This window comes from Dendrobates tinctorius, unplaced genomic scaffold (assembly GCF_039654945.1).
Source record: "Dendrobates tinctorius isolate UK_male_01 unplaced genomic scaffold, ASM3965494v1 ptg000021l, whole genome shotgun sequence".
Classification (NCBI taxonomy): domain Eukaryota; kingdom Metazoa; phylum Chordata; class Amphibia; order Anura; family Dendrobatidae; genus Dendrobates; species Dendrobates tinctorius.
In genome coordinates, this window is record NW_027361689.1 from 17272243 (window position 1) to 17284503 (window position 12261).

At 44.7% G+C, this 12261-nt stretch overlaps 1 protein-coding gene across 1 annotated transcript in view; it reads right to left on the reverse strand.

Annotated features, from left to right (window-relative positions):
* Positions 1–468: 468 nt before the first annotated feature.
* The window catches only part of PDIA6 (protein disulfide isomerase family A member 6), a 31943-nt gene continuing 20150 nt past the window's right edge, over positions 469–12261 (reverse strand). Inside the window, exons 7-13 of the mRNA XM_073568229.1 lie at positions 11889–12003; positions 4463–4603; positions 4133–4217; positions 3939–4011; positions 2439–2597; positions 2201–2297; positions 469–1005 (exon numbers count right to left, since the gene is read on the reverse strand). Coding sequence (XP_073424330.1) covers positions 937–1005; positions 2201–2297; positions 2439–2597; positions 3939–4011; positions 4133–4217; positions 4463–4603; positions 11889–12003 — 739 coding nt within the window. The 3' untranslated portion in view covers positions 469–936. The remainder of the gene's footprint in view (positions 1006–2200; positions 2298–2438; positions 2598–3938; positions 4012–4132; positions 4218–4462; positions 4604–11888; positions 12004–12261) is intronic.

Here is a 12261-nt window from a genome sequence, read left to right on the forward strand (position 1 = left end):
GGCTCCGCTGTTCACAGAGAAAGTGGTTACCAAGGATTGTTGAAGACCCCCAATGGATGGTGCCAGGGAAAGTGGCCAAAAAAGTGCAAAAAACAGCCAAATGAGCTGTAAACATTGTCCTTCCTGGGATGCTATCTGAAGAAAACGTGTAGAAGATCTGATGCGGATAGTGTCTGCCTCCTACAGACACTAGGCTAAAACTGAGCTGCCTAGCGTCGTAGGAGAAGATTGAATCCACCAAACATTTCGATCATATGTTGAGCCTTGTCGTAGCAGGGCGTCTACTCACAGTCCTGTATACCTCTATGCTATTGACGGGAAAAGTATAATATATTTGCTCTGGTACCTACAGAACACCAAAATACAAATAAACTCTACTATAAAAAAAAAAATAAATAAATTACAAATTATAATATGAAAGCTACATTCATCAGAAAGGTAAAAGACAAATCAACCAATAAAAACACCAAGTGTCAAAAAATATTTTATTCAGAAACCGAGTCAAGCTGATCAATTTGCCATTGAAAATACCCAAAACTTAAAATACATTAAACAAAACAATATTTGCAGCATCGGCCAAGAAGACGATCCGGGTGACAGTTTTTAACTGGCCAAAAAGCCAAATGGGGTGTAATTGCTTCAGTCTGCAAACACCGCAACCCCAGACCAAAAAGAAAAAAAATGAAAACAAAAATCTAAAGAGTAAACAACAGAAGTCATCACTGTTACGACAATTCATAGAATTTTTTTCAGTGTTCTCCCGAGAGGAACTGTCCATTGGTAGAATTGTAATCCTTCTCTCCGAGCGCACATATAAAAGTCATTGCAGCTGCCACCTCAGCGTTCTGGATGAGTGGCGGTCCACCCCACCCGCTGAAATGTTCCTCCGAGAGGAGGGATGTAAAGATACAACATGGAGGCATGTGCTGCTTCTTTTCACAGTTCGTCTTTCTCAATGTCATCAAGGTCTACATCGCTGAGATCAATGTCGTCCTCAACCGGAAGCTGCAGAGAAAAAAAAAAAAAAGACAGAAATGTAGGATGGATTTATTAAAGAGGTTCTCCGGGCACATGATATGGATGACAGCACAGAGCTCAAGGTTTATATCTAGCCACTGCTGCAATGGCTAGCAGCTGACTGATGGAGGTACCAGGTTTGAGCACCATAATATGGTTCTGGCAGACTCAATGTAGAAGAGGAATAATATTACCACCCCCCTCGGTTGTCAGTTTAGTCATACACTTCCAGGAGGAGTAACAGAGGAATGGCACCATGCAACAATCTAGGCATAGATGATCCAGAACTAGGTGCCCCGTTACAGGGGTGATCTAAAGAAGAGGTCCAGAGGACATGGACATCATAAAGGAAGGTCCAACGCTTTTTTAGTATCAAGAGCAAAAAACTGCAAAGAGCGAGCACCTATCATAATGCCCGATTTATCACAGCCACGTATTCATTTTTGCAGTAGTCCCAGTAGCAGGAGAAATGTGTGGAAACCCTCTGATGACAGCTGATTTCCTGAGAGATTTTAGAAACCAGAGGTCTATCAAAGGTTATCTGTCAGCAGTTTTTTTTTTCTATGTAATCTGAGAGCAGCATGATGTTGGGGCTGAGGCGCTGATTCCAGGGATGTGTCACTTACTGGGCTGTGTGGTTGTTTCAATAAAATAAGTGTATATCAGTAGGAGATTTTCACTACAGGACTAGATGTCTTGTGCCTCCTAGTCCAACCACGCTCCCACCACTGATTCGTTTTCTGCCAGTGGTGTGGGCGGGGCTATAGAGGGATCAGCATTCTGATAACTGCTAGATTTGAGGCAGAGAAAACTGTGATTGTAACAAAATGACAGCATGCAGACCAGCAAGTGACACATCGCTGGAATCAGGGTCTCATCATGCTGCCCTAAGCTTACATAGCAAAAACCTCCTGACAGTTTCCCTTTAAATGGGGTTGTCTGAGACTTCTATATTGATGACCTATCCACTATGAATAGGAGATAGGATACAATGCCGGCTGTCAGCAAGCACTAAACACTGTACAGGGCGGCTGTGTTTCTCCCCATACATTTATGGCAACTGCAGGAGCAGACTGATGGAGGGCGCCGGGTGTCAGCCCTCCCAACATTGTCCTATGGGTAGTTCCTCAATATAGGAGTCCCGTACATGCCCTTTAATAACCATAATTAGATGTGTTCTTACCTCTCCATCCTTCCCATCCCAAGCCTCGACGGCGTTTATCTTGGGAATGGCGCCACCGCCAACTGGAGAAGTGGAGCCGCGGCCAAACGAGAGCTCTCTGCAAACACAGAGGAAAAAGCAAGACCGAATAAACATGGAGGTCAAATTTATAAAACCCGGATGTCGCAGAATTCTTTATGGATATCGCTCTGAAAAGCTGAGAAGTGACATTAACCCACGAGACACAATTTACTCTTACCGTAAGAACTCGTTGATTCCCTGCTCGCTGAAGGAGCCCTTCAGAAGTGCAAACTTCATCTTTCGTGCATTAATAGCAGCCATGGCCGGATAACCAAAGCCACCGATACCGAGAGCGGTCTCTAGATCCAGCTGCGCACCGGCTTCTGTCCAGAGCCATCTGTAACAAAGCGTGCGCTATTAGAAGTCTGCACACCGTGGCAGCTTGGAGCTGCAAACTACTCCAATATGGTTAACGTCAGCTACTGAGACGTTAAAGGGTTACTACCATGATCATAACTGGATATTGGTTGAACAGTACTGGTAAAAACAAGCACTTTTGCAATTTACTGCTTATTAAAATTTGCAGCCGTTCTGGAGATACTAGCCTTTTTGTTTACAGATCGTTGCCAAGGAGACCAACCACTGCTGCTGCTTAGCATGCAGACACTGCGCTGAAACTAGCCAGGATTAGGAGGTAACAGCTCTCTCTAGTGATCCTGGTCAGTTTTTTTTTTTTTTTTTAAAGAACAGTCCTTACAAGCTCAATAGAAAAGAGCTTGTAAACACTACTCATGTTCTGTTGTCCAGCAGCGGTGGTCGGTCTCTAAGGCAACGAGCCTATTAAAAAAAAAAGAGAAAAAGTGTTAATATCTCAAAAACGGCTGACATTTTTTATAAGCAGTAAATGGCAAAATTGCTTGTATTTACAAACTCTACCCGACAATATCAATTTATGAGACGGGGAATAATCACATTAACCCCTACGCGACATGAAAATTTTTCATAACCTTATTTTTTATTCTTCTGAAATCGTCAGACATATGAGGAGGTTTGTTTATTGAGGGACGTTGTTCTTTCTGGCTGAGGACCATCTATTTTACCATGCAATGTACTGGGAAATAAATTCCAAGTCTGACCAAATTTCAACCTCCCCCCAAATCCTGTAACTGTTTTTATTTTGTTCATTGTGTGATAAAAATGACCCAGCAGTATGATTCTCCGGGTCAGTATTAATACCGTGATACCAAATATGCCTAGCTTCTCTTTTTTTTTTTTTTCAGGGTGTTAAAAAAACAAAACAAAAAAAAAAAAACAAAATTCGTAAAAAAAAATAAATACATTTTGTTTGTGCCTCCATTTTCCAAGACTTTATTTATTGAAATAATTCACATTGCCATGTAATGGACTGGAAAATGAAAAAAAAAAAAAAAAACCCAAAAAGAATGCCATATAGAATGAAATAGTGAAAAATAAAAAAAAAAACCCCAAACATTTGTGCAATTTTTTTTTTTTGGGGCGGGTGGGAATGTTTTTTTTTTAATTTTTTTAAACAGGGTAAATTTTTGGAGATCGGACGGACTATGGCGGCTGAAGGGAGATATATATATATATATATCACGATCTCCCAAAGAAGTCCAGCTCGCCTTCATATGCCCTATTGTCAAGAAGGGGGTTAAAAAAAATGAAGTCTTGGGGTGACATTTGAATAAAGCTTTATGGCGTCTGCCGGTGGACTTACCCCCATATCTTCTTCTTGTACTTATCAGCCATTTTCAGCATAACCTCCAAATAGGCATTCCTGCCAGACGCACCTGCAAAAAATGGAAAGCAATCGAAGTACTGTCCGTGTCAACGAGGGCGAAGGCCAAGTGATGCAAACCACTACCCCTCCGATTAGTCCGACACTGTGCAGGATTGTATCAGACCTATTACCTGTGTCCAGGATATGAGGCAGGACAGCGATGATGCATAGCTGATGTTCCTCGCAGGTCTTCTTCACGACGGCTTCATTCAGCATCTGTCAAAGCAAAAAAGTATGAGAGTTCATCATTCGCGTCCGGGAACATGGAAGGACGTAGGGGAAGGTCACAGAGTTTTCTGACATCCTCCATCATAGATGATGGTGGGCTCCTGACAGGTCGGATTAGCGGCATGGATGATCGGCTTGTCCAAACCATGCCGGGGGATAAAGCAGCTGCCAGGCACCTCTGCCACCGCCTCGCCTCATCTTCTCACAAATAGGCAAAAATGAAGCAAACCAACCTCCAGGATTTCCGGGGGAGGTGCGTTCTCAGAGAACAAGTCAAGGGCACGAGCCACGATGTCCGCCCTCGTCCGTCCACCTTCATAGTCGATGGGTTCCTCTCCTTTCGAGAAGATTTTAATGGTGGGAAATCCTCTGATCTGAAGAGAAAAAAAGAGTTAACATTAGAGATGCTGCGCCTGAAGCTGATGGAGGCGTTACAGACACTTATCCTTCACTGCCAGACCCCTATACTGCAGAGGAGAACAAGGTCCGATAAAACTCGATTATTAATGCAATTCCCCAATATACAGTGCCTTGGAAAAAGTATTCACACCTCACAAACTTTTCCAAATTTTTTCACTTTAAACTCACAGATTTATATATAATTTTATTGGGATTTTATGTGACATACCAACACAAAAAAGTGTAAAGGAAATTACACTTGGTTTTCCAATTACATTTTAAAAATATAAAGCTTGAAATTGTGACGTGCATTTGTATTCAGTCCCCCTGAGTCAATACTCTGTAGAACCACCTTTTGCTGCAATTACTGCTGCAAGTGTTTTGTTGTCACCTACACCGCAGTCTCAAGTCTTTTGCAGCCTGAAAACTCAATCCAAAAGTTCTGGCCCCTAGGTATCTCATTTCTGTTTAATTTGCCACCTGTTGTAAAGTGTAATCCGTCTCTAGCAGCAGAGATGCCGAGACGGACGACTGTTATGAATGAGTCACCGTAGGAGGCAAAACAGAAATGCTAGCTAAGTCCAGAAAACCAGAGAAGTTGGCAGCTATCGGATTGCAGACCCCTGAACCTATCAAGAACAACTAGCAGTAGCCGTGGGTGGTTCCTACGATGCCCTACACCCCTCGATCACAGCCGGAGAACTGCCTAGCCTAAAGACAGAAAGGGAAATCTAAACTGCCCCAGAGCAGACCCCAAAGCAATAGGCAGCCCCAAACATATAATGACAGTGAAGCAAGAAGAAAAAACACTAACACAGATAGAAAGATAGACTGAGCAAATGATGGGGCCCAAGCTAACCAGATAGGACAGGATAGGAAGGCTGCTGTCTGCAAACCGCGAAAAACCCTATCAAAATAAGAGCCAACAGACTGACAGGGAAAAAGGCCCTGAAGACGCTAGGCTTCAAAAAGACTATGTCAGTACTCAGGTATTTTCTGAAGACAGAGCAAACCGACAAAAAGGAATTCAGCTCACCCCAGCAGGGAATGGCAGAATCCAGAAAAGCAAGGCAAACTAAAACCAAAACAGAAAACTTAGCTTTTGAGGAGCAGGAATCAGACTGGTCTCCTAGAATTCCACAGAGAAATCACCAGCGAGGCAGAAGGGCGTCGGCTGCCTTATATCCATCCAGTCAGAGATCCCCGTCGCCCAGTCATCCTCTCCCAGCTCAGGTGCTTGGTAATCAGCCTCACTACCTTCCTTCACCAGAAGAGGGAGTTCATCAGACCTCAATGGTGAAGGGGAAAATGAACTCATAACAGTACCTCCCCCTTGAGGAGGGGTCACCGAACCCTCATCCACGCCACCAGGGCGATCAGGGTGAGCCCGATGAAAGGCACGCACCAATCTTTTGGTATGAATATCAGAGGCAGAGACCCAGGAATTATCCTCCTGACCATAACCCTTCCACTTAACCAAATACTGGAGTCTCCGTCTAGCCAGACGGGAATCCAGTATCTTCTCTACCTCATATTCCATGTTACCTTCAACCAATACAGGGTCCGGAGGTGCCACCCCAGGAACTACTGGTTCAACAAACCTCTTCAACAAGGACTTATGAAACACATTATGGATTTTAAATGTGACAGGAAGAGCCAACTGAAAAGAGACCGGATTAATGATCTCCAAAATCTTGTAAGGCCCAATAAATCTAGGCTTAAACTTAGGAGAAGCTACCTTCATAGCGATATTTTTTGATGATAACCAAACCATATCACCCACCTTAAACTGGGGACCAACGGTCCTATGTCGGTTCGAAAACCGCTGGGCCTTTTCCTGGGAGAGAGATAACTTATCCACCACTTGGTCCCAGATCTGGTGCATTCTCTCCACCACAGTGTCAACACCTGGGCAGGCAGAAGGCTCCACCTGCCCTGAAGAAAATCGAGGATGAAACCGAAAGTTACAAAAAAAAGGTGACATCAAAGTGGCAGAACTAGCTCTATTATTTAAAGCAAATTCGGCCAAGGGCAAAAATGAAACCCAATCATCCTGATCAGCGGAAATAAAACATCTCAAATACGACTCCAAGGTCTGGTTTGTTCTCTCCGTCTGCCCATTGGTCTGAGGGTGAAACGCAGAGGAGAAGGACAACTGAATTCCCAGCTTGGAACAGAACGTCCTCCAAAATCTAGACACAAACTGAACTCCTCTGTCAGATACAATGTTCTCAGGAATCCCGTGCAAGCGAACCACCTGTTGCAAAAACAGGGGCACCAACTCAGAAGAAGGTGGCAACTTAGGGAGTGGTACAAGATGAACCATCTTAGAGAACCTATCACAAATCACCCAAATAACAGTCATTCTCTGAGAGACAGGCATATCAGAGATGAAATCCATTGAAATATGGGTCCATGTACTCCTGGGGACTGGCAAAGGCATCAACAACCCACTAGAGCGAGAACAAGGTTTAGACCGGGAGCAAGTCCCACAGGACTGCACAAAATTCCTGACATCACGAGACAAGGCGGGCCACCAAAAAGACCGACTCACCAGATCTCTAGTACCAAAAATACCTGGATGACCAGCCAATGCAGAGCAATGAACTTCAGACATCACTCTCTTCTTCCACTGGTCAGGAACATACAACTTTCCACTGGGACAACGCTCAGGTTTGTCCTCCTGGATCTCTTCCAGAGCACGTCTCAAATCGGGTGAGATGGCAGAAAGAACTACCCCTTCGCCTAAGATGGTAGCTGGCTTGGTCACCACAGGAGAATCAGCAAAGAAGCTCCTAGAAAGAGCGTCAGCCTTGACATTCTTAGTGCCAGGAAGAAAAGACCACAAAATCAAAACGTGTAAAAAACAAGGCCCATCTAGCCTGTCTAGGGTTCAAGCGTTTGGCCGACTCCAGGTAAATCAAATTCTTGTGGTCAGTGAGGACCACGACTTGATGTTTAGCTCCCTCCAACCAATGTCTCCACTCCTCAAATGCCCATTTCATGGCCAACAGTTCCCGATTCCCCACATCATAGTTACGTTCAGATGGGGAGAACTTTCGGGAAAAGAAAGCACAGGGATTCATTTTAGATGTTATAGGATCCTTTTGGGACAAAACAGCTCCTGCACCAATCTCAGAAGCGTCCACCTCTACCTGGAACGGGAGTGAGACATCAGGTTGCCGCAAAACCGGGGCAGAAGTGAATCTTCGCTTCAGCTCCTGAAAGGAAGAAACAGCCTCCGGACACCAATTAAACACATCAGCACCCTTCTTAATCAGATCAGTCAATGGCTTGGCAATACTAGAAAATTTTGCTATAAATTTCCGATAAAAATTAGCAAAAACCAAAAACTTCTGAAGGGCCTTCAAAGAAGTGGGCTGAACCCAATCATAAATGGCCTGTACCTTGGCCGGATCCATTTCAATAGTTGACGGAGACAAAATAAATCCCAAAAATGAAATCCTCTGTACCCCAAAAAGGCATTTCGATCCTTTGACATACAGGGAATTCTCCCTCAAGATCCGGAACACCGTCCGAACATGTTCCACATGAGAATCCCAATCCTTGGAGAAGATCAAAATATCATCCAGATAGATAATCAAAAATTTATCCACAAAGTCTCGGAAAATGTCGTTCATGAAGCACTGGAAGACAGAAGGGGCATTAGTGAGCCCAAAAGGCATCACCAGGTACTCAAAATGTCCCTCTGGAGTATTAAACGCCGTCTTCCATTCATCCCCATGCTTAATGCGGATAAGATTATACGCCCCCCTGAGGTCAAGCTTGGTAAACCAGCAAGCACCTTTAACTCTGGAGAACAGATCTGAAATCAGGGGTAACGGATACTGATATTTAATAGTAATTTTATTGAGGGCACGATAATCAATACAAGGCCTTAATGAACCATCCTTTTTGGCCACGAAAAAAAACCCAGCACCTAATGGTGAAGAGGATGGTCTAATATGACCCTTCTCCAACGCCTCCTTAATATAGGATCGCATAGCCTCGTGCTCGGGTACAGATAAATGGAAGAGCCGACCCTTGGGAAATTTACACCCCGGGCTCAGTTCAATTGCACAGTCATAACTCCTATGAGGAGGCAGAGACGCAGACTCATTATAACTAAATACATCATAAAAGTCCGCCAAATAGTCAGGAACATCATGCGACTGAGGAAAGGTGGAAAAAACCGGAGCCTCACTAAGGGCACACCGACAACCCCAACTCACCACAGACACAGATTTCCAGTCCAAAACTGGATTATGAATTTGCAACCAGGGAAACCCCAGAACAATGGTATCATGCAAATTATGCAACACCAAAAATCTGCAATTTTCTTGATGGTTTGGGGCGACCCGACCCGCATTACCACCTGGGTCCAAAACTGAGGTTTATTTTTCGCCAAAGGAGTAGCATCAATCCCCCTCAAAGGGATAGGCGTCCGCAGAGGTGTCATAGGAAATCCACAACGTTTAGCAAAATCCAAGTCCATTAGGTTCAGGGCTGCTCCCGAATCCACAAAAGCCTTGGCGGAAAATGTGGACAGGGAGCAGATCAGAGTTTGAACACCACCCACAGAAAACGTGTGTGCAAAACGTTTCTCTCGTTTAGGACAGAAATAATATGCGAGGCATCTCCACAAAAAAAAACACAGCTTATTACGCTTTCTGAACTCCTGATGTTGCTCCCTGGACAAAACTCTATCACATTGCATAGGTTCAGACACTTGTTCAACAGGTGGCCACACCTCTCGTGCAGTCCTGCGTTCACGTAAACGCCGATCAACCTGAATGGCTAATGACATAGAATCGTCCAGACCAGAGGGAACAGGAAATCCCACCATAGTATCTTTTACGGCTTCTGACAAACCCTTCCGAAAGAGAGCTGCCAAGGCATTATCATTCCAGGCAGTAAGGACCGCCCACTTTCGGAATTTTTGACAGTACAATTCTGCAGAATCTCGACCCTGGCTCAATGCCAACAGGGTCTTTTCAGCCTGATCAATAGCATTAGGTTCGTCATACAACAACCCCAAGGCTTGAAAAAAATGTGTTCACATTAGTCAGACTAGGATCATCAGGTTTCAAAGAAAACGCCCAATCCTGGGGATCGCCACGCAGCAAAGAGATGACAATTTTAACCTGCTGCGCGGAGCTCCCTGACGAGTTAGGCTTCAAGGCAAAAAATAATTTACAATTATTTTTGAAATTCAAAAATTTAGACCGATCCCCAAAGGGATCTCTGGTTCAGCAGCATGTGAATGAGCAAGGTAGGCGGAAATTCCCCGCACTTCCGCAGCGAGCTGCTCCACACGATCAGACAATTGCTTTATCTCCATTGAGAGAAAAAAAAATTCCCCCTACGGCCTCAGAGATAGAGGAAAAAAAATACACACTTTTTTTTTTTTCAAATTCTTTCCTGCTATTGAGTACCCTAGGATCTGCATAAGGCTGGTGATTCTGTTATGAATGAGTCACCGTAGGAGGCAAAAACAGAAATGCTAGCTATGTCCAGAAAACCAGAGAAGTTGGCAGCTATCGGATTGCAGACCCCTGAACCTATCAACAACAACTAGCAGTAGCCGTGGGGGGTTGCTACGATGCCCTAGACCCCTCGATCACAGCCGGAGAACTGCCTAGCCTAAAGACAGAGAGGGAAATCTAAACTGCCCCAGAGCAGACCCCAAAGCAATAGGCAGCCCCCAACATATAATGACGGTGAAGCAAGAAGAAAAACACTAACACAGATAGAAAGATAGACTGAGCAAATGATGGGGCCCAAGCTAACTAGATAGGACAGGATAGGAAGGCTGCTGTCTGCAAACCGCGAAAAACCCTATCAAAATAAGAGCCAACAGACTGACAGGGAAAAAGGCCCTGAAGACGCTAGGCTTCAAAAAGACTATGTCAGTACTCAGGTATTTTCTGAAGACAGAGCAAACCGACAAAAAGGAATTCAGCTCACCCCAGCAGGGAATGGCAGAATCCAGAAAAGCAAGGCAAACTAAAACCAAAACACAAATGCAAAAAGGCAAAGCAGAAAACTTAGCTTTTGAGGAGCAGGAATCAGACTGGTCTCCTAGAATTCCACAGAGAAATCACCAGAGAGGCAGAAGGGCGTCGGCTGCCTTATATCCAGTCAGAGATCCCCGTCGCCCAGTCATCCTCTCCCAGCTCAGGTGCTTGGTAATCAGCCTCACTACCTTCCTTCACCAGAAGAGGGAGTACATCAGACCTCAATGGTGAAGGGGAAAATGAACTCATAAAAAAAATGACGGGAAATGGAGAAGGCTCTTTTGTCTCTCTGCTACTGCTCTCCTTTCTGTCAAGCTGATTAAAGGCATACTATAGAGCCGGACTTTCAGCTAAGGACAGGTACGCGAGTGGACAATGGCAGGAGCAACACACGGGAAAGTGAGGGGAAAGGAAGTTCCAGCTCCCGTAGTGCTGACAGAATGCTCAGCAACTCCACCTACTGAAAGAGAGTGGCTGGCAAGTTACAAAGCAAGAGAACAGGAACAGATGCTGGACAGATTAGATGGATATGTACCCTGAAAGCCATTTAAATTTGTAGTGAGGAGAGAGGCCAGAAAGACCTCGCTGTCCTATAGGATTTCAGTGAAAGGGGTGATCACATTACTGATCTCTTAGATTTAAAACAAAAAAAAAGTTGTTCATTCATCTCAGGATATACAACAATCCCGTGTAGTTTGTAGATACAGAAGAACTTAATGGATAAAGAGCAGACAGTTCAGTAATGGCCATTACTACAGATTATAGTATGGAAAAGAAAAAACGCTCAGTATCAGTGCCAGTACAGGCACCAGTCCCCGTATACAGTGCAGTCACAGTGATCTCCTGATATTATAGCCCAGTGCCAGTAGAGGCACCAGTCCCCGTATACAGTGCAGTCACAGTGATCTCCTGATATTACAGCCCAGTGTCAGTACAGGATCCAGTCCCCGTACAATGCAGTCACAGCGATCTCCTGATATTATAGCCCAGTGTCAGTACAGGATCCAGTCCCCGTACAGTGCAGTCACAGTGATCTCCTGATATTACAGCCCAGTGTCAGTGCAGGATCCAGTCCCCGTACAGTGCAGTCACAGCGATGTCCTGATATTATAGCCCAGTGTCAGTACAGGATCCAGTCCCCGTATACAGTGCAGTCACAGTGATCTCCTGATATTATAGTCTAGTATCAGTGCCGGTACCTGGCGATCCGGTTACACATAGGTTATGTAGGGTCACTACTCACCCCATAGCGGCTGGCTAGTCCTTGGTGCACCGTGGCATCCACTGCGCCCAGCTTCACTTTGCCTTTGGTCTGTTCGGCCACCTCGGAGGCTGCAGCCGCCCACTCAGGCTCCAAGCTGAAGGCAGAAGGAACATGGCACATTACTCAGAACACTCAGATCAACGACTTACAAAAACTATGATCGCTCCAACAATTAAAAAAAAATAAATAAATAAAATCTCTCAAACTCTACTACCTTATCTGTTTAGGGCAATTTTTATTTATTTTTTGCACATAACTGATATTGTGCTGCAGCAACCACCGGGAGAGGAGAGAACGTCAAATCGAGATTAAACCCCTCAGATACCACGGCCAAAAGTGGATGCAGCATCTA